General features: G+C 51.8%; 1 protein-coding gene and 1 long non-coding RNA gene across 2 annotated transcripts in view; one reads left to right on the top strand and one right to left on the bottom strand.

Moving 5' to 3' along the window:
- The first annotated feature begins 11,314 nt into the window (after positions 1 to 11,314).
- On the top strand, positions 11,315 to 12,411 carry LOC308187005 (olfactory receptor 14C36-like). Its single transcript, XM_080609163.1, has one exon. The coding sequence runs from the start codon at positions 11,458 to 11,460 to the stop codon at positions 12,382 to 12,384; it is 927 nt and encodes a 308-aa protein (XP_080465289.1). The 5' UTR covers positions 11,315 to 11,457; the 3' UTR covers positions 12,385 to 12,411.
- A 7,504-nt stretch (positions 12,412 to 19,915) lies between these two features.
- LOC308186999 overlaps positions 19,916 to 22,021 on the bottom strand; it is a 207,176-nt gene continuing 205,070 nt past the window's right edge. Inside the window, exon 2 of the long non-coding RNA XR_013944408.1 lies at positions 19,916 to 20,746. This is a non-coding gene — a long non-coding RNA (uncharacterized lncRNA). The remainder of the gene's footprint in view (positions 20,747 to 22,021) is intronic.

Raw genomic sequence — 22,021 nt, 5'->3', positions numbered from 1 at the left:
TGCTCAAGCCATCTAAATCTTTCTTCTCTTCTTCTTTCATCTTAGGCATGCATACAAAGCTTAGTTGCTTACACATCCAAGGATATACGCATAGCATGAGTTCCTCGCCTAATCTTCTGACACATCCTCTAGGCCTGGGTCAGCTTGCCCTCATTCTGAGATACAAGTCTGGAGGCTCTTATAGATAAAGCTGACTAATTAGTGAGTAAGGTAACATCAGGGATGAAAGTTTCTAAACTTCCTTCTATCTAACAAAACCTAGTAAAGGTTTCACCTACCTGCTAATGAAGCTTTTCAAATTTGATGCCATTGTTCTGTCAAGGAAGAGACCATTTTTCCTTTCAGCTTGCTATCGAGGGGAGGCCAGGAAGCGCCTCCCAAGGCCGCTCCTGCCAGCAGAGACAAGGCCGTGGCCGAGGGGAGGGGAGGAGGCTGGAAGGGCGGTGGTGAGGTCCCTGCCGCTGTGCGATCTGGTTGTCCTGCAGGAGATGTGCTGGCCGGCAGGCCTTGTGAGGTCACCCAGCGCGTCACAGAGCACCCCAAGGCAGCAGGGATGGCACTGGAGAGGCGGGTGGCAGAGCGCAGCCAGGGGCTGGCTGTGGGTCCCCTCTGCTGCAGCCGCCTGACGGAGCGTGGCAGGAGGAGGGCAGGCAGGGCTCGTGGCAACCACGCTCACGGTTGCCTTGCCACAGGCTGCTGCAGAGCTTGGGCAAGGCCACCACAGCCCCAGCCCCTTGCAAGGCACTGCAGCTGCTGGGACAAAGGCAGATCCTGATATAGAGCCAAAAGAAAAGGAGGTCATTGGTGAATAAGCTGAACAAGACTGGACCCAGTACTGACCCCTGGGGGTCACCGGTAGCTACAGGCCTCCAACTAGACTCCACACCACTGAGCACAACCCTCCGAGCTCTGCCATCCACCCAATTATCAGTCCACCTCACTGTCCACTCAGGTAGGCCATGCTTCCTGAGCTTGTCTATGAGGATGTTATGGGAAACAGTGTCAAAAGCCTTTCTGAAATCAAGGAACACCACATTCACTGCTCACCCATAATCTGCCCAGCTTCTCGACTCATCATAGAAGGCTATCAGGTTGGTTAAGCGTGATTTCTCCTTGGGGAATCCATGCTGTCTACTGCTGATCAACATATCCTCTACATGCTGGAAGATGACCTGTATGACCAGGTTCCGTTGCGGTACATTCCAGAATGGGCAGTTTCTTGTGAAACTCTTGGATTTGGTGAATAAATCTCATTGCATTTTCCAAGGAGAAGAGAGCCTCTCTTTCCCACCTTGTGATGTTCTGCATCAGGGGCAGAACAGCTCCATACATGACAGCAGGCTTGGACCGGACTGCAGGAAGAGCAACCAGGAGGAAAAGAGCCTGGGCACAACCAGGGATGCCATATGAGCCGGCAGTGCTAAACACGGATATGGTCATGTCCACACTGGGCTGCACTAGGAGGAGTGTGTCCACCCAGGCAAGGCACTTCTCATCTTCCATGACTGCACACTGGTGTGGCCCTAACTGGAAGAGTCATTCCCAGTATGAGGCTCCTTTTCTGAAGGAATAGTGAGGAATGGAGAGGGTTCACAGGAGGTGTGCCAAGACAGGGCTAGGGGTCATGCGTGTGGAGGCTGAGAGCCCTGCGCTTCCTAGGCCTGCTGAAGCTCAGGCTCAGGGCACTCTTGTAGGAGCTCCTGAGAGCTGGAAATCTGCTTTCAGAGATGATGGCCCATTTTGGGTAGGGAGAAAGAACGTGAGAAAGGAAAGCCACCACAATCTGCTGTTTTGGAGGTCCAAAATTGTGATGAGCAGAAAGAAATGGCACTCCAAGGGCAGTGCTGTGGTGACTGCCAGGGAGCCTGGATCAGCCCATGGCTTTGTGTTTCAAGTCAAAGACAGTGAGCACAAGCAGTTCCTAGTATGGGTAGGGAGATGCTGCGGTGGGGAAGCAGGTTGGATGTCCCCAGGCTGCAGGGAAAATGGTTCAGGCATGGGGCAGGATAGGACAACCTGTGGGGAGACGTCCAAGGGCACTGACAGGGCTGGAAGGCCCTGACAGAGCAGAGGTCTTTGTCCCCTTGGCTCTGACTGTTGTCTCTGCCACTGGGACCCAGGAGACGACACACTGTGCTCCTGGCACTGAAACCATGTGGCCTCCCTGCAGCCCTGTGCACTGGTGTTGTACTGTTGTCCTTTAGCTGCCATCACACAGCCCAGATCCCACTGCCCCTTGAAGAGCAGAGTGAGGGACAGAAGCTCTCTTCCCAGAGCTGGGTGTCAGGCCTTGGTGTTTGCTTTGATAAAACACATGAAGGTTTTGCTCGGCATCAGGGCCACCTTTACTTTGCCTTTGCCTGCCTGTCGTCACTGCCTCCCATTTCCTTCTCTAACAGGTCCGTGGGGGAGCTGTGGTGGTAATGGCCCCCAGTGGGACCAATTAACACTCCCAGAAACTTCAGCATTTCTTCTGGCCTTCCCTTCTTGTGCGCCCGGCGCTATCTCCTCTCAGGACCAGAGGTCCACGGACTCAGCACCAAATACACCCTGGGGCTCAGTACAATGCAGAGAGCCCTCCTGTGCCCTCCTTCTGCCCAGCAGTTCCTTCAAGGCTTCAGGGCTTGTACATCTAAGTGGGGAGATTTCGGGAGGGTAGCGAATGAGGCAGATTTCAATGAACAGTTGATAACAAGAGAGTTTTCCCTTCAGGTTGGATTCTTTCTTGATGTATTTCAATTCCCTGCCCTCTCCCTTTGCTATTGACCCAGAGGGTCTCCTAAGGAGGCCTGGTCAGCTTGGAAAAGCGGTCCCTTGAGGCCAGACAGTCTGTGGGCAACCTTGCTCCTCACCTCCCCAGCCCCACCACTTCTCTCAGGAGCCACCTGGGACTTGCAGCACTTCTCCTCCCATCAGACTTCTCCAGTCAGGGCTGCAGCTGCATGTTACAGCTCCTTTGCACCAACTCCCAGACCTTTTCCCCACAGAACTGCCTGCACGCAGGCACAGAAGGATTGCTCCCTATTGAAAACCAACCAAAGTTAAGTGTGATGCAGTTCAGTAAAACACTCTCCTCAGCTGTGTGCCCAGTGCAAGCTGCAGCTAATGACGGTCACCTTCCACAAGGGATGGCCATACAAGAACTGTTTTAGACAGAGTGTTTGAGGTGATGAACATGTGCTCTTTTTAAAATTTTATTTATTTATTTTTATTTTCTTTCCTATGTTGGAATAGTTTGTTCACCCTTCCAGGCAGACCTTGCTAGGTTCAGAGGCCCCTCTGTACTGAGGCTGGGAGCTGTCAAGAGGACCTGTGGGAGACCGGAGGCCCTCAGGAGCTGCAGGTGGAGGCTGGGCAGTGTGTCTCAGATCATCAACACTGGCCATTATTAACTATTAAAACAAAGGAAAACAAAATCATAAAAATCGTAAAAGCGGAAATGTGCATCAATCATAAACTATCAATGCTTTAGAAGTTTGCCTTTATTTCTGTTTAGTTTTGTTTTATTTATTTTTTTTTTAATTTTTATTGACATTTCAAAACATTTCTAGTATTGTTAGGCCAACACCATTAAATAAGATCATTCTGCATCTTGTACAAAGCCCTGTGACCCGCCCCCCCCTTGCCCCCCAAATCTTATCTGCCCATGCAAGGTCCATGACAATTCACAGTCTTTGCAGTAAAGTAAATAACACCGAGATTTTGACCTCGCTGCACAGATGGAGGAAATCAGGGCCATGAACCTGCATGCAATATTCATTTTTCCAGGTGAAAGGAAAGTGTGGCAAAAGTAGAAACGATGCTCAGCTGTCCTTTAGGGCCAGGACAGAGTATGCATTCTCTTCAGACAGGTGAAGAGACGGAGTTCACCTGCCTGGCTTTAGATGGTCCCCTACAGCACAGGAGGATTCAGGCCCCACAGCATCTCCTCTGTCGCCAGCAGAAATTGGGCCTGAGGTCAAAGGACCACAAGGCATGTTGGCAGGGACCTCAGGAGGCCTGCAGCCCAAGTTGTACAAGCACAGCCAGAACAGGCTGTTCAAGGCATGATCCTGTTGCATTTTGCAAAACCAGCAAAGATGGAGACTGCACAGCCTCCAGGTGACGCCTGGCTGAGCTCATGGTGAAAAGGCTTTTTGCCTTCTCTCCAGCCTGAAGCTCTCCTCTTTCAGCTTCACAGCTGTTGTCTTTTGTCCTCCCACCCTGAACCCAGCTGAAGATCCTGGCTCTGCATCCTCCACAACCCCCTCAGAGCTACAGCCAGAGGAGGTCCCCCTCGTCCTGCCCTTCTCCAGGCTGGACAAGCCCAGCACCCTCAGCCTCTCCTCACAGGCAGAGTGCTCCAGAGCATCTTGGGGGCCCTGTGCCAAACCCGCTGCAGCTTGCTGACATCCCTCCTGTCCTGGGGACCCAAAATCTGGATGCCGTCTTCCGGATCGTCCCTTCCCTGTATCCCCTGGCCTTTCCCGGCTCACACAGCCCAGGATGCTGCTGGCTGTCCTTGCTTGGTACAATTCCGTTGTTATTATTCTCCCTTCCTTTTCTGTCCCCTTCAACAATTTTCACCTCAACCGACAATTTCTTTCCGTTTTCTGGTTCTCTCCCATATCCCTGAGCTCAGAGGAGAGGGAGCTTTTTGGCAAAGACTAAGGCAGGAATGCGGCACTGAGTCCCTCAGCCCCATCTGTGCCCGCTGCTATGAAATGACCTCTTTGGCACTGAGGAGACGTGGGGGGGTGCCTCCCATGACTGGCGTGTTGGAATGGAAGGTACACGGACTCTTTAGGAAGGACAGGCTAAGGACACGAGGAGGGGGCATCGCCCTCCCTGTCAATGAGCAGCTGGAGTGTCTGGAGCTCTGCCTGGGGACGGATGTGCCCTAGGGAGGTTCTTGGGTGCCCCCGTAATGCTTTTATACCCCAGGGAGGTTCCTAGTGCTCCAGAGAAAGCCTTGGATGCTCTGTGGAGATGCGTTCGGTTCCCAGAGACATATCTGTGTACCCCAGGGAGGTTTTAGTGAACCATGGGGAGGGGCTGGAGGTCCCCATGGGGGATCTCGGCTATCCCTTGAGGTGCTTGTGTACCCTGGGGAGACGGTTCTGAGTTCCGTGTCAAGACTTGGGTGTCCAGGGCAATCTTTGTTTGTACCAGGAGGTGCTTGTGTGCCCTGGGGAGATGTTACAATGCTCAAAGGAGATGCCTGGGTGCCCCGGGGGCATGTCTCGGTGCTCCAAGGACACGCCTGGGTGCCACAGTGAGTGCGTTATTGCTCCAGATAGATGCTTGGGTGTTCTCAGAATGTACTTGGATGCCTCTGGGAGATGCTTGTGCGATCTGGGAATTTCTTGGGTTCATAAGGGATTGCTTGCACACCCCAGGGACAGGCTTTGTCATCAGTGGGAGGAACCTGGGTGTCCCACAAAAGTGCATGGATGCTTTGTGGAGATGCTTGGGTGCTCCACAGAGATTCTCACGCGCTCAAGGAAGGTTGTCTGGGTCAAGCAAGGAGATGCTAGCGTGCCCTGGAAAAATGCTTGGGGATTCCAGGGGGATCCTTGGGTCCTCCAGGAAAGTGCTTGTGTTCCCCAGGGAGATGTTTGTCAGGTTTCTCCAAGGAGGTACTTCATTGCTGTGTGGAGATGTTTGGGTCCTGCAAGGATTTTATTGGGTGCCCCATGGAGATGCTTGGGTGCCCACGGTTGATGCTACTCTTCCACAGAGAGGTGCTTGGGTCTTCCAAGAAGGTATTAGATAGAAGTATGGAGATGCTTGGGTGCTTGAAGGATATTCTTCTTATTTAGGGTAGATTCTTGAATGCTCTAGGTAGGTGCCTGATATCTCCAAGGAGGTGCTTATGTGCCCTGTCACGATGCGTGGGTGCCCACGGGGACATATTATGACCCTTCTAGGTGCTTGTGTACCACATGGAAGCTCTTGGGTGCCAAGGGAGGTGCTTCCCATCTCCAGTGAGATATTTGTGTGTCCCAGGTGGTGGTATGGAGCCCTGGGGAGATGCTTGGGTTCTCCACTCAGATGTGGGAGTGCGGTGGGGAGACCCTTGGGTACTGCCATGAGGTGCTTGAGTGTTCCAGGGAGGTACTTGTGTGCTGCAGGGAGATGCTTGGGTGACCTGGGGAGAATTTGGATGCTCCAGAGAGGTGTTTGTGTGCCTCAGGGATATGTTTATGTGCTCTGGGGAGAAACTTGTTTGACCTGGGAGTATTCTTGGGCTCTCTAGGAAGCTGTTCAGTTCCTCTGAGAAGACACTCGGAAGCCCCAGGAGGTGGTTGGGTACTGCAGAGAGCAGTTTGTGTGGTGCAGGGAGGTGCTGGAGTGCTCCACTTGTGCTGCTGAGTCCCTTAGAGAGCTGCTTGGTTGCCCCTGTGAGATTCTAGGGTGACTCTGGATGAAATTCTGACTCACAAGCAAGTGATTCCGGTCCCAAGCAAGGTGCTTGGTTGTCCCAGGAGGTGCTTGTGTACCATGAGAAAAAGCTTACAGACCCTGAGGAACTCCTTGGGTGCTCCAGGAAGGTGCTTGGATTCTCCAGGGAGATGCTTGTGTACCCAGGGAGATGTTTGGCTTACCCAGGGCGATGTGTGGTTTCTCCAGAGAGGTGCTTCATTGCTGAAGGGAGATTCTTGGCTGCTTGAAAGATATTCTTGGGTGGCCTTTGCAGATCCTTGGGCACCTACAGGTGTTGATCTGGTTGCCTAGGGAGGTGTTTGGTATACGAAGGAGATGCTCTCAAGCATATCCTTAGGGCACCTAAACACCTCACTGGAACACCAAAGCCTCTCTTTGTATTATCCAAAAATCTCCCCAGGGAAGCCAAGCACCTCCCTGGAACACTCAAGCACCTCATGGCAGTACCCAGGAATCTCAAACCCACACTCCTACATCTGAGTGGAGAACCCAAGCATCTCCCCAGGGCTCCATACCACCACCTGGGGCACACAGACATCTCACTGGAGATGGGAAGCACCTCCCTTGGCACCCAACAGCTTCCATGGGGTGCACAAGACGCTCCTTAGGTCATTCAAGTATGTCCCCGTGGGTACCCGGGCATCCCCCAGGGGACACAAACACCAACGTGCAGGAGCCAAGCATCTCCCCACAGCCCTCCAGCATCTCCCTGGAGCCAAGCACCACACAGAAAGCACCCAACCATCTCCCTGGAGCACCCAAAATCCTCCCTGGAGAAACAGAGCTTTGCCCTGGATCAAACAAGCCTCTCCCTTGGGCACACAAGCACATCTCCTAGGGTACACAAGCATCCCCAGATAGCACTCAAGCATTTGTCTGCAGCCACCAAGAAACTTTCAGGATCACCAGTCCATCCTCCTGGGACATCCAGGAAACTCCCTGCATCACCCAGGTGTCTTCTTGGAGAAACCAAGCATCTCCCTGCGCACCCAGGGAGCATCTGGATAGAGCAGCTAAGAAGCCTGGGGAGCAGCCAGAATATTCTTGGGATAGCGAAGAATCTCCATGGAGCAAGAAAGCATCTCCTGAGGCACCCAGGCATCTCAGGGGAGCACACAAGCATCTCCTCTGCACTCACCAGCACATCCTTCAAGTTTCCTGGGCCATTCAGGCTCACACTGCGCTTCAGCCCCTGCTCCATCACGCATTCACCTCCCTGTCCTGCTCTGCTCCGCCCTCAGAGCTGCTGCCAGGGGCTTCCATCCCCACTGGGGCCTGCCCGCACCCCTGGCCCTTTATCCCAGCTGGGCTGCCGTGTCACGGCCCCACTGTGACACCTGGGTGACACAGCCACTGCTGCCTCCTGCCCACTGGGACACCTCGATCACACAGCCACCGCTGCCCCCTGCCCACTGTGACACCTGGGTGACACAGCCACCGCTGCCTCCTGCCCACTGGGACACCTCGATCACACAGCCACCGCTGCCCTCCTGCTCACCAAGGTTTCTCCTTTCAATACCCAACCACCTCTGTGGGACACCAAAGAATCTACAAGGCTACTCCCTCATCCCCTGGCGACACCCAAAAACATCCTGGGAGCACCCAACTCTCTCCACAGCACACACTACCGTATTCCCAGGGAAGCCAAGCACCTCCAAGAATGTCCCACGACATCTAAGTACCATTCTGGAGAACCCAAGCAACTTCCTGGGGCACTCAGGCATCTCCCCAGAGAAAGCAAGCAGCTTTACGGAGCACACAGTACTCGCTGGAGCTCTCCAGTTTCTGTCCAGGGCACCCCAGCACCTCCAGAGAAAAGAAGGCACCAACCGGGAGCACCCAAGCAGCTCCCTGCAGCACCTGACTGTCTCCCTGGACACACAAGGATCTCTCTGGAGCACTCAATCTTTAAGAGTTTTCTGCATCTTAATGGTTCAAAAAGCACCTCTCTGAAGCATGCCAACACCTCTCTGGAGTACCCTATCTTCTCCCTGGGGCACCACGTAGATCCTCAGGACACCCAAGCATCACCCTGTGTCACCCATCACATCCTTGGTACAAACAAGCACCTTCCTTGACACCAAAACATAGCCCTGGAGCACCCGTGCCTCTTCCTGGAACACCCAAAGATCTCCCCAAGACATCCAAGCATCTTCCCAGGACACCCAAAATCCTTCCTGTCACCGCTGGGGCTGAAGGCCTGCAACACCGTTTGTGCAGCAGACACTTGGTTCCCGTTGTGCTGTGGGACTGCTCAAAGCCAGCCCCTGCTCGAGCAGCTGCTGAGCTCCAGCCCCTGTTCAGGCTGCAGCGGGACTCTGGCCCTGCTCAGCCTCGCACACCGCTTCAGCCCCTGCTCCATCGCGCACTCACCTCCCTGTCCTGCCCTGCTCTGCCCTCTTCTGCCAGCTGCCAGGGGCTTCCATCCCGACTGGGGCCTGCCTGCATCCCTGGCCCTTTATCCCAGCTGGGCTGCCGTGTCACAGCCCCACTGTGACACCTGGGTGACACAGCCACCATTGCCCCCCTGCCCACTGGGACACCATTCTTTGGACTCACAGCTTTGTCAGTGACACAAAATGTGTCAGATTCACCTCGAAGAAAAATATTTCCGGCATCTTCCATAAACTTCACAGGTAATGAATACCAAATAATTCTTGAAGTTGTAATTAAAAGTGTTGTTTTTCTTATTTCTTTCTTTGCTTCCTGTCCACGTTTAGCAAGTTTTCCTTTTCTTGTTAAAGGTCCACACATATGTCTTTCTCCTTCTCTAGTTTGGAAAGTTCTCATAGAAAGAGATCTTCCATTTCCAGCTGCTTGCTCTACTCTTCTGTTAAGAGGAATCCTCCTGGTTTGTGTCTTGTCCTTGTGTCTGGGTTTGCTTGGCCAGCTTTGTGTCTCAGCACTTCTGCTGAGCCTTCACCAGCTCCATTGCCCTTCTTTAGCACAAGGCAAAGCAGAGGACTTGAGGTGAGCAGCCTTGGGCCTGCTGAGGGACCGGCTTGGAGGATTCCTTTGGGATATGGCCCTGCAGAGAGGAGGGGTGCAGGGAGATGGTTGATGTTTGAGCATCGACTGATAGAATGGACTGGCTTGGAAGCGACTTTCAAGGTCATCTAATTCCACCCCTCCTCCCATGTGCAGGGACACCTTCAACCAGACCAGTCAGAAATTCCACTGAACAAGGGCCTCGCTTAGTGCCTGTAGAGTCCTGACACTCCTCACGCTGTTATCGTGTGAGAGTCACCACCATCAGGGTGAGCCATCGGCACCCAACCATGAACAGGAGACAAAAGGGAGCTTCAGGGCAGGGGGACCTTGGGAATGTCCAGCCTTCAGCCAACAGAAACCCCCTGGAGGTGGCAAGGAGACGTGGCCAGTGCTGCACGTGGGGCAGAATACCTGCATCCATCAGGGCAGGGTTGGACGTGAGCAGCTGAGGGGGGACCCTGAGGAGAAGGCGTGGGTGCTACGAGGACACCATAGGAGCCAGTGGGACATGCTGACAGGGAGCGGGGCTACACCAGGGGCAAGGGGGGCCACCCAGACCCTTACCCACTGTGCCCTGACCCATGAAGAGCCCTGAGCCCTGCTGGAGGGACAGGATCTCCCTTTCCAGGGTCTGGAGTCAGGGCCGGACTTCTGTACTTCATGGGACAAATCATGGTTTCCTCAGCACCAGGGCCACCTTTCCTGGGCCTTGGTCTCCCCGCCATCACTGCCTACACTTTTCTGCTCTAACAAGTCCATGGGGAGGCTTTGTCAGTAATGTCCCTCAGTGGCACCGTTAACACTGGGAGAGGCTTTGCAGTTTGCATCAGACTTGGACTACTTGAGAAGCTGCTTCAGCCACCCACGAGCAGCTCCTGTGCCAGGCGCAGCAGGGCTGGGGGCACTGCGTGCAGCTGGCATGGGGAGAGGAGAGGAGGGGGAGAGAGGTTCAGGGCAGCCTGGCATAGAAAGGCAGGGGAGAGCTGGCAGAGGGAGAAATCCTCACAGCCACCTCCCCTCGGTAAGTGTCTGGGTGCAGGGCAATGCCGCTGCGCACCCTGCCAGGCTCTCCTGGAGCTGGCACAGCCCTCAGGCGATGGCAGCTGTCAGGAGGACGCTCGGTGTTGGAGTTGAAGGGCACGCAGGGCTTGTGTGCTGCAGGGTCAGCATGCAGGGCCCGAGGGCTCCTTGTCTTGGGGCCGGCTGCAGGCTGTGCAGCCGGGGGTGCAGGCAGGGGTGCCCAGGGCTGTGGTGCAGAGCAGGGTCCCTGCTGTGCCCCAGGGGCTGTGTGGCGGGGCAGGGCCTCTGCCGCCTGCCAGGCTCAGCACTCAGCCTGCCCGGGGAGCTGCCCAGGGGCTGCAGGGAGAAGCTGCTGCTGGAAGGAGCCCCCCCGGATAGCACAGCACGGCACGGCAGGGCAGGGTCCTGCTGCTGCCCAGGGCCTGCTGCCTGGGGCAGGCTGCTCACAGCCCCACACCTCCCCAGGGCACTGCACAGCAGAAATGCCCACCAAGAGCGACCTGAAGGCAGTGCACTTTTAGAATCTGCTTCGTTTTCCTGCCCATGTGCTGAGGCAGAAGGATGGTAATGGAGTAGGAACATCTGTACTAGAGACTAAGGCTCCTTGAGCATTGCTGCTGCTCTGAGGCACCTCACACACCTCAGCGTACAGACGGTATCGACATCACCTTTGTTATTTCTTAGGGAATTATTTGACCTTCTCCTCATGTCCTGCATCAGGGACATGTCCCTGGCCTGTGGACTTCTCAGATCACTCCGGGTTCCCTTTTACCTGTTGCTGTAGACTAGGACTGACTGCAGCACAGCCCACAGCACAGCCCCCTGCTTCTTGTGGCACCCTCAGAGCACCAACCAGAGAAAAGACAAGGAGCGGCAGAAAGATCGTCCTGAAATGCATGAGGCAGTATGTTGTTTGTGTGGTGTTTGTTGAGACATGCAATGAATTTTCATCAGAAAAGTCCTTAAATTTTACACAGTCTTTGCTTCTTTTGGACAGGCTCCCTTGCTCCGAGGCAAGAAATGTGTAACAGCAGCTCCATCACCGAGTTCCTCCTGCTGGCATTTGCAGACACGCGCGAGCTGCAGCTCCTGCACTTCGTGCTCTTCCTGGGCATCTACCTGGCTGCCCTCCTGGGCAACGGGGTCATCATCACTGCCATAGCTTGCGACCACCGCCTCCACACCCCCATGTACTTCTTCCTCCTCAACCTCGCCCTCAACGACCTGGGCTGCATCTCCACCACTCTTCCCAAAGCCATGGCCAATTTCCTCTGGAACACCAGGGCCATTTCCTATGTGGGATGTGTTGCACAGCTCTTTCTGATAATCTTTTTCAATTTAGCAGAACTTTCTCTTCTCACTGTCATGTCTTATGACCGCTACGTTGCCATCTGCCAGCCCCTGCACTATGAGACCCTCCTGGGCACCAGAGCCTGTGCCACCATGGCAGCAGCTGCCTGGGGCAGTGGCTTTCTCCACGCTGTGCTGCACATTGCCAATACATTTTCACTGCCTCTCTGCTGTGGCAATTCCCTCAACCAGTTCTTCTGTGAAATCCCCCAGATCCTCAAGCTCTCCTGCTCAGACTCCTACCTAAGGGAAGTTCAAGTTCTTGTGGTTACTGCTTCTGTGTTTGGGGGGTGCTTTGTCTTCGTTTTACTGTCCTATGTGCAGATCTTCAGGGCTGTGCTGATGATTCCCTCACAGCAGGGACGGCACAAAGCCTTTTCCACGTGCCTCCCTCACCTGGCTGTGGTCTCCCTCTTTATGAGCACAGTCATTTTTGCCCACCTGAAGCCCCCCTCCATTTCCTCCCCTTCCCTGGATCTTGTTCTGGCACTTCTGTACTTGGTGGTGCCTCCAGTAGTGAACCCCTTCATCTACAGCATGAGGAACCAGGAGATCAAGGTTGCCATGTGGAAAGTGATGTCTGGGTGTTTTTCTTGAGCAATAGATTGCCCGCCTCCTTTTGTAAATCACTCCTAATATTACTCATGATAGACGAAGTCAATGGGTCTTATGCTCTTGTGTTGTTGCTGGTTTTTTCCAATTTTATTTTCTCAAATGTTATCCACAAAGAAATATAATTCTTCATTTTGCTTATGTATTTAAACCAATTCAAGTGCCTCTTTGTCTTATGTCCTTCCTCTGAGGCCTTTTCTGTGGCTGCAGGTACAGTGCCTGTGTGCAGAGGTGGAGGAGAAAGTCGTGGCCCAGCAGTCCAGCCTGGCAGCACCAGCTCTGGGTCCATGCAGAGCTGCTCTCCTGCCACTGCCACCCTTTCCTGCTGAGCCCTGCTGGCGGTGTAAGGCCTGGCTGCTCTTGTAGCTTGGTGCCAGTGCTGCTGTGTGGCCGTGCTGGGACCGCGGGCAGGGACAGGCAGTGGGCACTTGAGTGACACAGCTGGCTTCCAGAACAGCATTTCCCTCCTAAAAGGGCCGTGCCTGAACGCTCACGTCATCTCTCGGAGTTGCCGTCCCATCAGAATTTGCTCAAAGATGTGAGAAACTAAGTTGTGTTTTTGCAGTAGAGAACTAATTTTCTGTATTCCAATGTAGTTGTGTGGTCATAATAAGGAGAAATGTTATGTAATTAATTGGCAGTAGGGGGCCTCACTGTTCCAAAATAAGGTGGAAGCTTGAGAAAAACAGGATGAGCAGTGTGGGAACAGTAAAACAAAGATCACAGGTTTTCAAAACATAAGAGAAGGAAAAAAAAAAAAGAAGAAGAAGAAAAAAAAGGCAAAAGGGAGAAATTAAAGGGTTGGAAAAAAGAAAAATTTTACAAATGTGGTGTAGAGGAGTGTCAAGTAGCTTGTGAACCTACAGTCCTCACTGTAGTACTAACAGTACTAAAACTAAGTGTGTATCCTCTTAGGGACGTTCCAGTGGGACTAGGACAAATACCTTATGTGAACTCCACCCTTACCAACAGAGAGATTAGGAGATTTAAGACTTTTTTTTTTGTGTGTGTTTTTTTTAAGAAACAAAGCCTTTAACTGAGGACCCTATAGGACTAGCAGAACAGTCAAATCTGTTTCAAAAGCCTGAACTTGTATTCCTGGGCGGGAAACATCAATCTTGAGTATGTTATTCACTGGAGAAGAATGTTGAGGGGGGGAATGATTCAGCAGGCAGCTGTGCAAGAATGGCTAAGAACTAACACCCCCCCCGGACCAAGAGTAATTCTGATAGAGCAGAAATATCCATTTAGCTAACTACAATAATAACAACCCACAACACAGAAATCCTATGAGAGACTCAGGGTCAGAATTAGAAGGTACTCAGGGATGAATCCTGAGGACCCAGTAGCCCAAGGGCTCTTTAAAGTCCATTTTGTGATTAAAGCCTGGCCAGATATGCAGAAAAAGCTCCAGAAGTAGGGAGGATGGAGTGAACAGTGTATGTAGTATGAAGGTGTACGCCAAGAGGGGAGATGAGACGGAAAAGCAGAGAGCAAAATTAATGGTATTCACAGCATACTGGGTAGTGAGGCAGAGGGTTGGAGATAGAGTGGACTTTGGGGAAGAGTTGGGCCTAGGATGGCAAGGAGAGGAAGAGAGATGAAGGAATGGCAGACAAGGAAAGCTACCTGTGTTGCAGCCTAAATCCTGGCAGGGACAGGCTTTGAGAAGATATTTTAAGTGTGGCCAGCCCAGTCACTTCAAATAGGAGTATGCAGAGTGGAAGAAGGAGGAGAGATTGCTGATATAAATTCAGAATAGGGGAGTCGGGGCTTCTCAGAAAGCCAGTTCCCTGATAAATGAAGAAGTGTACCTCAAGGGTTCCTCCTGTTGTGGTTTAACCCGGCTGGCAGCTAAACACCACACAGCCGTTCCATCACCCTCCCCCCTCCCTCTCTGGGATGGGGGAGAGAAACGGGAAAGTGAAGTCGGTGAGTTGAGATAAAGACAGTTTATTAAGACAGGAATATACTAATAACAATAATAATAATAATAGTGATAATGATAATAGTATTAACAATAATAATGTGTAAGAAAACAAGTGATGCACAATGCAATTGCTCACCACCCGCTGACCGATGCCCAGCCTATCCCCGAGCAGCCGGCCCCCCCACCCCGGCCAGCCACCCCTATATATTGTTTAGCATGACGTCAGATGGTATGGAATACCCCTTTGGCCAGTTTGGGTCAGCTGTCCTGGGTCTGTCCCCTCCCAGCTCCTGCTGCACCCCCAGCCTGCTCGCTGGCAGGACAGAGCGAGAAGCTGAAAAGTCCTTGGCCTGGTGTAAACACTGCTCTGCAACAATTAAAACATCAGCATGTTATCAGCGCTCTTCTCATCCTAATCCAAAACATAGCACCCTACCAGCTACTATGAGCTACTTAACTCTGTCCTAACTGGAACCAGGACAGATATCCACCCCTTATTCCATACCATTTATGTCATGCTCAGGTTACACTCTGTCCAATACATTCTAATTAATCACCATTTTCATCTATGATATATAGCGATCATGGTAGTGATGACATACATTATTATATAATAATTAACATACTACAATTCAACTCATGGGCTATTCTCACCCAGTATCAAATCCCCTTGAGGTACACACCGGACTTCCCCATTCTTTTGCATTACCCACCAAGTGCATCCAGGTCCCTGAGCAAAAGCAATTCCACGAATGGGTTTGCCTTTTCCTGAGGCAGGAGTAGCCCAGACTGTTTTACCCAGCATGTTTCTTATGTGCACTACAGGAACTTTATCCCCTTCTACAGTGCGTAACAGGTTTGATTGGGCAGGTCCAGCTCAGTTGGCAGATCCCCTGGTATTGACTAACCAGGTGGCCTTTGCCAAATGTGTATCCCAATTTTTGAATGTCCCAGCACCCATTGCTTTCAGTGTAGTCTTCAACAGTCCATTGTATCGTTCAACTTTTCCAGAGGCTGGTGCATGATAGGGGATGTGATAAGCCCACTCAATACCATGTTCTTTGGCCCAAGTGTCTATAAGGTTGTTTCAGAAATGAGTCCCGTTGTCTGACTCAATTCTCTCTGGGGTGCCATGTCGCCATAGGACTTGCTTTTCAAGGCCCAGGATAGTGTTCCGGGCGGTGGCATGGGGCACAGGATATGTTTCCAGCCATCCGGTGGTTGCTTCCACCATTGTAAGTACGTGGCGCTTGCCGTTGCGGGTTTGAGGGAGTGTGATGTAATCAATCTGCCAGGCCTCTCCATATTTATATTTCAGCCATCGTCCTCCATACCAAAGAGGTTTTGACCGTTTGGCTTGCTTGATTGCAGCACATGTTTCACAATCATGAATAACCTGTGCTATAGTGTCCATGGTCAGGTCCACCCCTCAATCACGAGCCCATCTGTATGTTGCATCTCTACCTTGATGGCCTGAGGTGTCATGGGCCCATCGGGCTATAAATAATTCACCTTTCTGTTGCCAGTCCAGGTCCACCTGAGCCACTTCAATCTTAGCAGCCTGATCCACCTGCTGGTTGTTTTGATGTTCTTCAGTAGCCCGATTCTTGGGCACATGAGCATCTACATGGCGTACCTTTACAACCAGGTTCTCTACCTGGGCAGCAATATCTTGCCACAATGCCGCAGCCCAGATGGGCTTGCCCCTACGCTGCCAGTTGTTCTGCTTCCATTGCTGTAACCACCCCCACAGGGCATTTGCTACCATCCATGAATCAGTATAGAGATAGAGAACTGGCCACTTTTCTCGTTCTGCAATATCTAAAGCCAGCTGAATGGCTTTCACTTCTGCAAACTGACTCGATTCACCTTCTCCCTCAGCAGCTTCTGCAACTCGTCGTGTAGGACTCCATACAGCAGCTTTCCATCTCCGATGCTTTCCCACAATACGACAGGACCCATCAGTGAACAAGGCATATTTCTTCTCATTTTCTGGTAGCTTGTTGTACAGTGGGGCTTCTTCAACACGGACCACCTCCTCCTCTGATGATATCCCAAAGTATTTGCCTTCTGGCCAGTCCATAATCACCTCCAAGATTCCTGGGCGACTGGGGTTTCCTATTCGAGCCCGCTGAGTAATCAGTGCAACCCACTTGCTCCATGTAGCATCAGTTGCATGATGTGTAGAGGGGACCCTTCCTTTGAACATCCAACCTAGTACCGGCAGTCGGGGTGCCAGGAGGAGCTGCGCTTCAGTACCGACCACTTCCGAAGCAGATCGAACTCCTTCATATGCTGCCAATATCTCCTTTTCAGTTGGAGTATAGCGGGCTTCAGATCCTCTGTATCCCCGACTCCAAAACCCCAGGGGTCGACCTCGAGTTTCCCCAGGTTCTTTCTGCCAGAGGCTCCAGGTGGGACCATTCTCCCCGGCTGCGGTGTAGAGCACATTCTTTACATCTGGTCCTGTTCGGACTGGCCCGAGGGCTACTGCATGAACTATTTCCTGCTTAATTTGTTCAAAGGCTTGTCGTTGCTCAGGGCCCCATTCAAAAGCATTCTTCTTACGGGTTACTTGGTAGAGCGGGTTTACAATCAGACTGTAATTTGGAATATGCATTCTCCAAAACCCCACGACACCTAGGAAAGTTTGTGTTTCTTTTTTGCTAGTTGGTGGAGACATAGCTGTTATCTTGTTGATCACATCCATTGGGATTTGACGACGTCCATCTTGCCAATTTATTCCTAAAAACTGGATCTCTCGTGCAGGTCCTTTAACTTTATTCTGTTTTATGGCAAAACCGGCCTTCAGAAGGATTTGGACTATTTTCTTCCCTTTCTCGAAAACTTCTTCTGCAGTGTCACCCCACACAATGATGTCATCGATGTACTGCAGGTGTTCAGGAGCTTCCCCCTGCTCCAGCGCAGACTGGATCAGTCCATGGCAAATGGTAGGGCTGTGTTTCCACCCCTGGGGCAGCCGATTCCAAGTATATTGGACTCCCCTCCAAGTGAAAGCAAACTGTGGCCTGCACTGTGCTGCTAGAGGGAAGGAGAAAAATGCATTAGCGATATCAGTTGTGGCATACCACTTGGCTGCCTTTGATTCCAGTTCATACTGGAGTTCTAGCATGTCCGGCACTGCAGCACTCAGTGGTGGCGTGACTTCGTTCAGGCCACGATAGTCCACCGTTAGTCTCCACTCACCATTAGACTTTCGCACTGGCCATATGGGACTATTAAAAGGTGAATGAGTCTTGCTGATCACTCCTTGGCTCTCCAGTTGACGAATTAGCTTATGGATGGGACTCAGGGAGTCTCGGTTGGTGTGATATTGCCGCCGGTGCACAGTTGTGGTAGCGATCGGCACTTGCTGTTCTTCAACCCTCAGCAACCCCACAACAGAAGGGTCCTCTGAGAGACCAGGCAAGGTAGACAACTGTTTAATGTCCTCTGTCTCCAAGGCAGCTATGCCAAAAGCCCAGCGGAACCCTTTTGGGTCCTTGAAATATCCTCTTCTAAGATAGTCTATGCCAAGGATGCACGGAGCATCTGGGCCAGTCACAATACGGTGCTTTTGCCACTCATTACCGGTTAGACTCACTTCAGCCTCCAATACAGTTAACTGCTGGGATCCCCCCGTCACACCATAAATACAGATGGGCTCTGGCCCTTTATAGCTTGATGGCATTAGAGTACATTGTGCACCGGTGTCTACCAAAGCCTTATACTTCTGTGCGTCTGACGTGCCAGGCCATCGAATCCACACAGTCCAATAAACTCGATTGTCCCTTTCCTCCCCCTGGCTGGAGGCAGGGCCCCTCTAGTCCTGGTCAGAATCTTCGTTTCTGTGTTTAAAGGACTGCCTGCTGGAAGTTGGAGCAGCAAACTTTTCAGAGAATTCCTTTTTCCCACTTGTTTTCCTTTGCAATTCACGTACCCGTGCCTCTAGGGTCGCAGTAGATTTTCCATCCCATTTTCTCATGTCTTCTCCATGGTCACGTAGGTAAAACCACAGGGTGGCGCGGGGTGTGTGCCCACCATATTGTCTTCCTTGCATAGATGAACGTTTACCCCTAATAGCTGAGACACTGGTTTGTACAGGTGGGGAGGAAAATAATCTCTCTTCAAGTTGGTGGATCTTTTCAGAAAGTTTCTCCAAGGTATTCTCTTTTAGCTGGTGGACACTGTTTCGTTCAGGTGGAGGGGAAGATAATCTTTCTTCAAGTTGGTGGATCTTTTCAGAAAGTTTCTCCAAAGCATTCTCTTTTAGCTGGTGGACACTGGTTCGTTCAGGTGGAGGGGAAGATAAATTCTCTTTAAGTTGGTGGACCTCTTCAGAGAGTTTCTCCACAGCTGAGACACAGGCCTGTAGGGAAGAGGAGAGATTTCCTTCATACTGCCGGAGTAATTTAGCCACTTCATTCACTGGGGGATTCTCCTCCGCTTTCCAGGCTATTATTGCCAATGAGCTGGCATATGATGATGGTGCACTCCGTACAAACTTCCGCCACATAGGTGGTGTACACTGGACTGCATCTGGATCTGCGGATGTTTGTGCGTCGTCTAGGTCCTTATAAATTACTTCCCGTACGGCCAATTCCCTCAGGTACTGAATTCCCTTCTCCATGGTGGTCCATTTGCCTGGTAGACATACAAGTTCTTCCTTGAAGGGATACCTTTCCTTCACAGCTGACAGGAGACGCCTCCAGAGACTGCGAGATCGTGCTCCATCTCCAATTGCTTTGTCAATGCATGCGTCCCTAGCAAGGGATCCCAGCCGCCTGGCTTCCTTGCCCTCTAATTCCACATAATTGGCTCCAGTGTCCCAGCACCGGAGCAGCCAGGTGACAAGCTGCTCACCTATACAGCGACCAAAATCTTTTCGCACATCTCGTAGCTCACGCTGGTATAGAGTCCGGGTAGTTACTGTTGATTTTTCGACACCCTCATCCTCATCTTCAGTCTCCTGCACCTTTGATGGCCCAGCCTCGTCTTCACTATGCCCAGACTTAGCAGAAGACTGTTTGCGTTGTAAACGACCTGAGCCTCTATACCATTTCTTCACCTTGTCTACAGGGGCAACTTGCACTGCTACAGCTCATTTCTCTAATCCAGACACAGGGTCTGCCACAGGGGTTGGAATACCCTCTGCGGGGTCAACTTGCACTGCTACAGCTCGTTTCTCTGACCCAGACACAGGGTCTGCCACAGGGGTTGGAATACCCTCTGCGGGGTCAACTTGCACTGCTACAGCTCGTTTCTCTGACCCAGACACAGGAGTGGGAGCAGCTGCAGGGGCTGGAGTGGCTGCGGGAGCTGGAGCTGGAGTGGCTGCAGGAGCTGGAGCGGCTGCAGGAGCTGGAGCGGCTGCAGGAGCTGGAACTGGAATGGCTGCAGGAGCTGGAGCTGGAGCGGCTGCAGGAGCTGGAGCGGCTGCAGGAGCTGGAGCGGCTGCAGGAGCTGCAGCTGGAGCGGCTGCAGGAGCTGGAGCTGGAGTGGCTGCAGGAGCTGGAGCTGGAGCTAGGTTGCTAGTAGCATCAATTGCAGCTCGATAGGCACAAGCCAGACCCCAGCACGCTACAGTGATTTGTGTCACTTTGGAACTGCCAGAGTCATGACACCTTTTTTTCAAGCATTCTGCCAGCTTTTTAGGATTTTGCAGTTGTTCAGGGGTGAATGTCCAAAACACTGGAGGTGACCACTGCTCTAGAAACCTGCCCATATCCTCCCACACTCCCTGCCACTCGCAACTATCCCGCCTCAAGACAGATCTCCGGATGAGATTCCTAAGTAGTTGTTTAACCCTCAACAAAACCTGAAGCGCATTCAGGAGACATAACAACAAGAGCAGGCTGGTCTGAGTATCCCAAGGATATTCAACATCTCGGAGAACCACCGTAACTAGCTCGGGGGATAAGAGGGTGGTGGTGAAGGAGAAAGGGAGAGTGAACAGGTAGGGAAACATGTCTTCCCCTGTCCCCTTCACAGATTGGCTCCCTAACGAAAACAGGCAATAGGTGTAATTGCTAATAGTTTCCGAGATATGGTTTCCAAAGTATAGAGTCGACGTCAGTGCTGAGTACAAATACCACGTTAAAGTCGTGACCAGATATTTCATCATTTCATAAGCCATTGTTACACCGCACAGTACCATAACAATCTTAAACCAGGGCCCGGAAAGGATAAACAGTGCAACAGGGAGCACATACAGAAAGTAACGCACCATAAAACTCAATTTGGAATACAGGTACAGCAGACTGGAGATTAAGGCAATCAACATCGTGACTAGCAACTATTAAGCAGGTCCAATACTTATACCAATTTTAGTTTAACACACTCTGGTCAGATTTGTCGATATCTCAACCCTTCGCGCCCCACGTTGGGCGCCAAAAGGACTGTTGTGGTTTAACCCGGCTGGCAGCTAAACACCACACAGCCGTTCCATCACCCTCCCCCCTCCCTCTCTGGGATGGGGGAGAGAAACGGGAAAGTGAAGTCGGTGAGTTGAGATAAAGACAGTTTATTAAGACAGGAATATACTAATAACAATAATAATAATAATAGTGATAATGATAATAGTATTAACAATAATAATGTGTAAGAAAACAAGTGATGCACAATGCAATTGCTCACCACCCGCTGACCGATGCCCAGCCTATCCCCGAGCAGCCGGCCCCCCCACCCCGGCCAGCCACCCCTATATATTGTTTAGCATGACGTCAGATGGTATGGAATACCCCTTTGGCCAGTTTGGGTCAGCTGTCCTGGGTCTGTCCCCTCCCAGCTCCTGCTGCACCCCCAGCCTGCTCGCTGGCAGGACAGAGCGAGAAGCCGAAAAGTCCTTGGCCTGGTGTAAACACTGCTCTGCAACAATTAAAACATCAGCATGTTATCAGCGCTCTTCTCATCCTAATCCAAAACATAGCACCCTACCAGCTACTATGAGCTACTTAACTCTGTCCTAACTGGAACCAGGACAGTGTACCTCAATGGGGATCACTCTACAATTATCGTTACGGGCAAAACAGACTTGGCATAGGAAGATGAATAAAATTGATTACCTATTGCTGATGGGAACAGAGAGGAACAGAAAAACAAGCTGGGGGCACCTTCCCCCATCCACTCTCTTCCACCTCTTCCCTGCCCTGAGTAGCGCAGGGGGGCTGGGAGCAGGGGCTGCAATCAGTCCATGGTGCTTTGTTTCCACTGTTCCTTCACTGTCGCTCTCCCCCCTGCTCTGGTGTGGGGTCCCTCTCGTGGGGTGCTGACCTTCCTGGGCTGGTCCTGTTAGTGTTGGGGAGAATCGAATGGATGTTTTACTAATGTCTCTTAGGTGACGGGACATACAGTATAATTAAATATCATTAAATGTACTTACATTATCAAGTAATCTATGTACACTGGAAACTTAGGGAGTACATTGAACAATCAAAAGAATCGTTGGAGGGGAACCCCGGGAGGGAATAGGTACAACCTGACCTTGGATAAGGGCCTGGAGATGATGAAATGAGTTGAAGCAGAACCAAGGAGCGGAGGGAGCATGCGTCGAGTGAGAAAGGTGAAAGAGTTCAGCGGAGAGGAAGACTCCTTACTTCATCTGGACGACCACCTGGACGACCACCAGAGTGCGCCACGCATGTGCAAAGGGGAGGGGAGCTAATTAGAATGAAAAGCGAGGCTGATGTTGCA

This window comes from Anser brachyrhynchus, assembly GCF_964034855.1.
Source record: "Anser brachyrhynchus genome assembly, contig: SCAFFOLD_56, whole genome shotgun sequence".
Classification (NCBI taxonomy): domain Eukaryota; kingdom Metazoa; phylum Chordata; class Aves; order Anseriformes; family Anatidae; genus Anser; species Anser brachyrhynchus.
The sequence above is the reverse complement of the archived record's forward strand: the minus strand, read 5'-3'. Positions and strand labels throughout refer to the sequence as shown.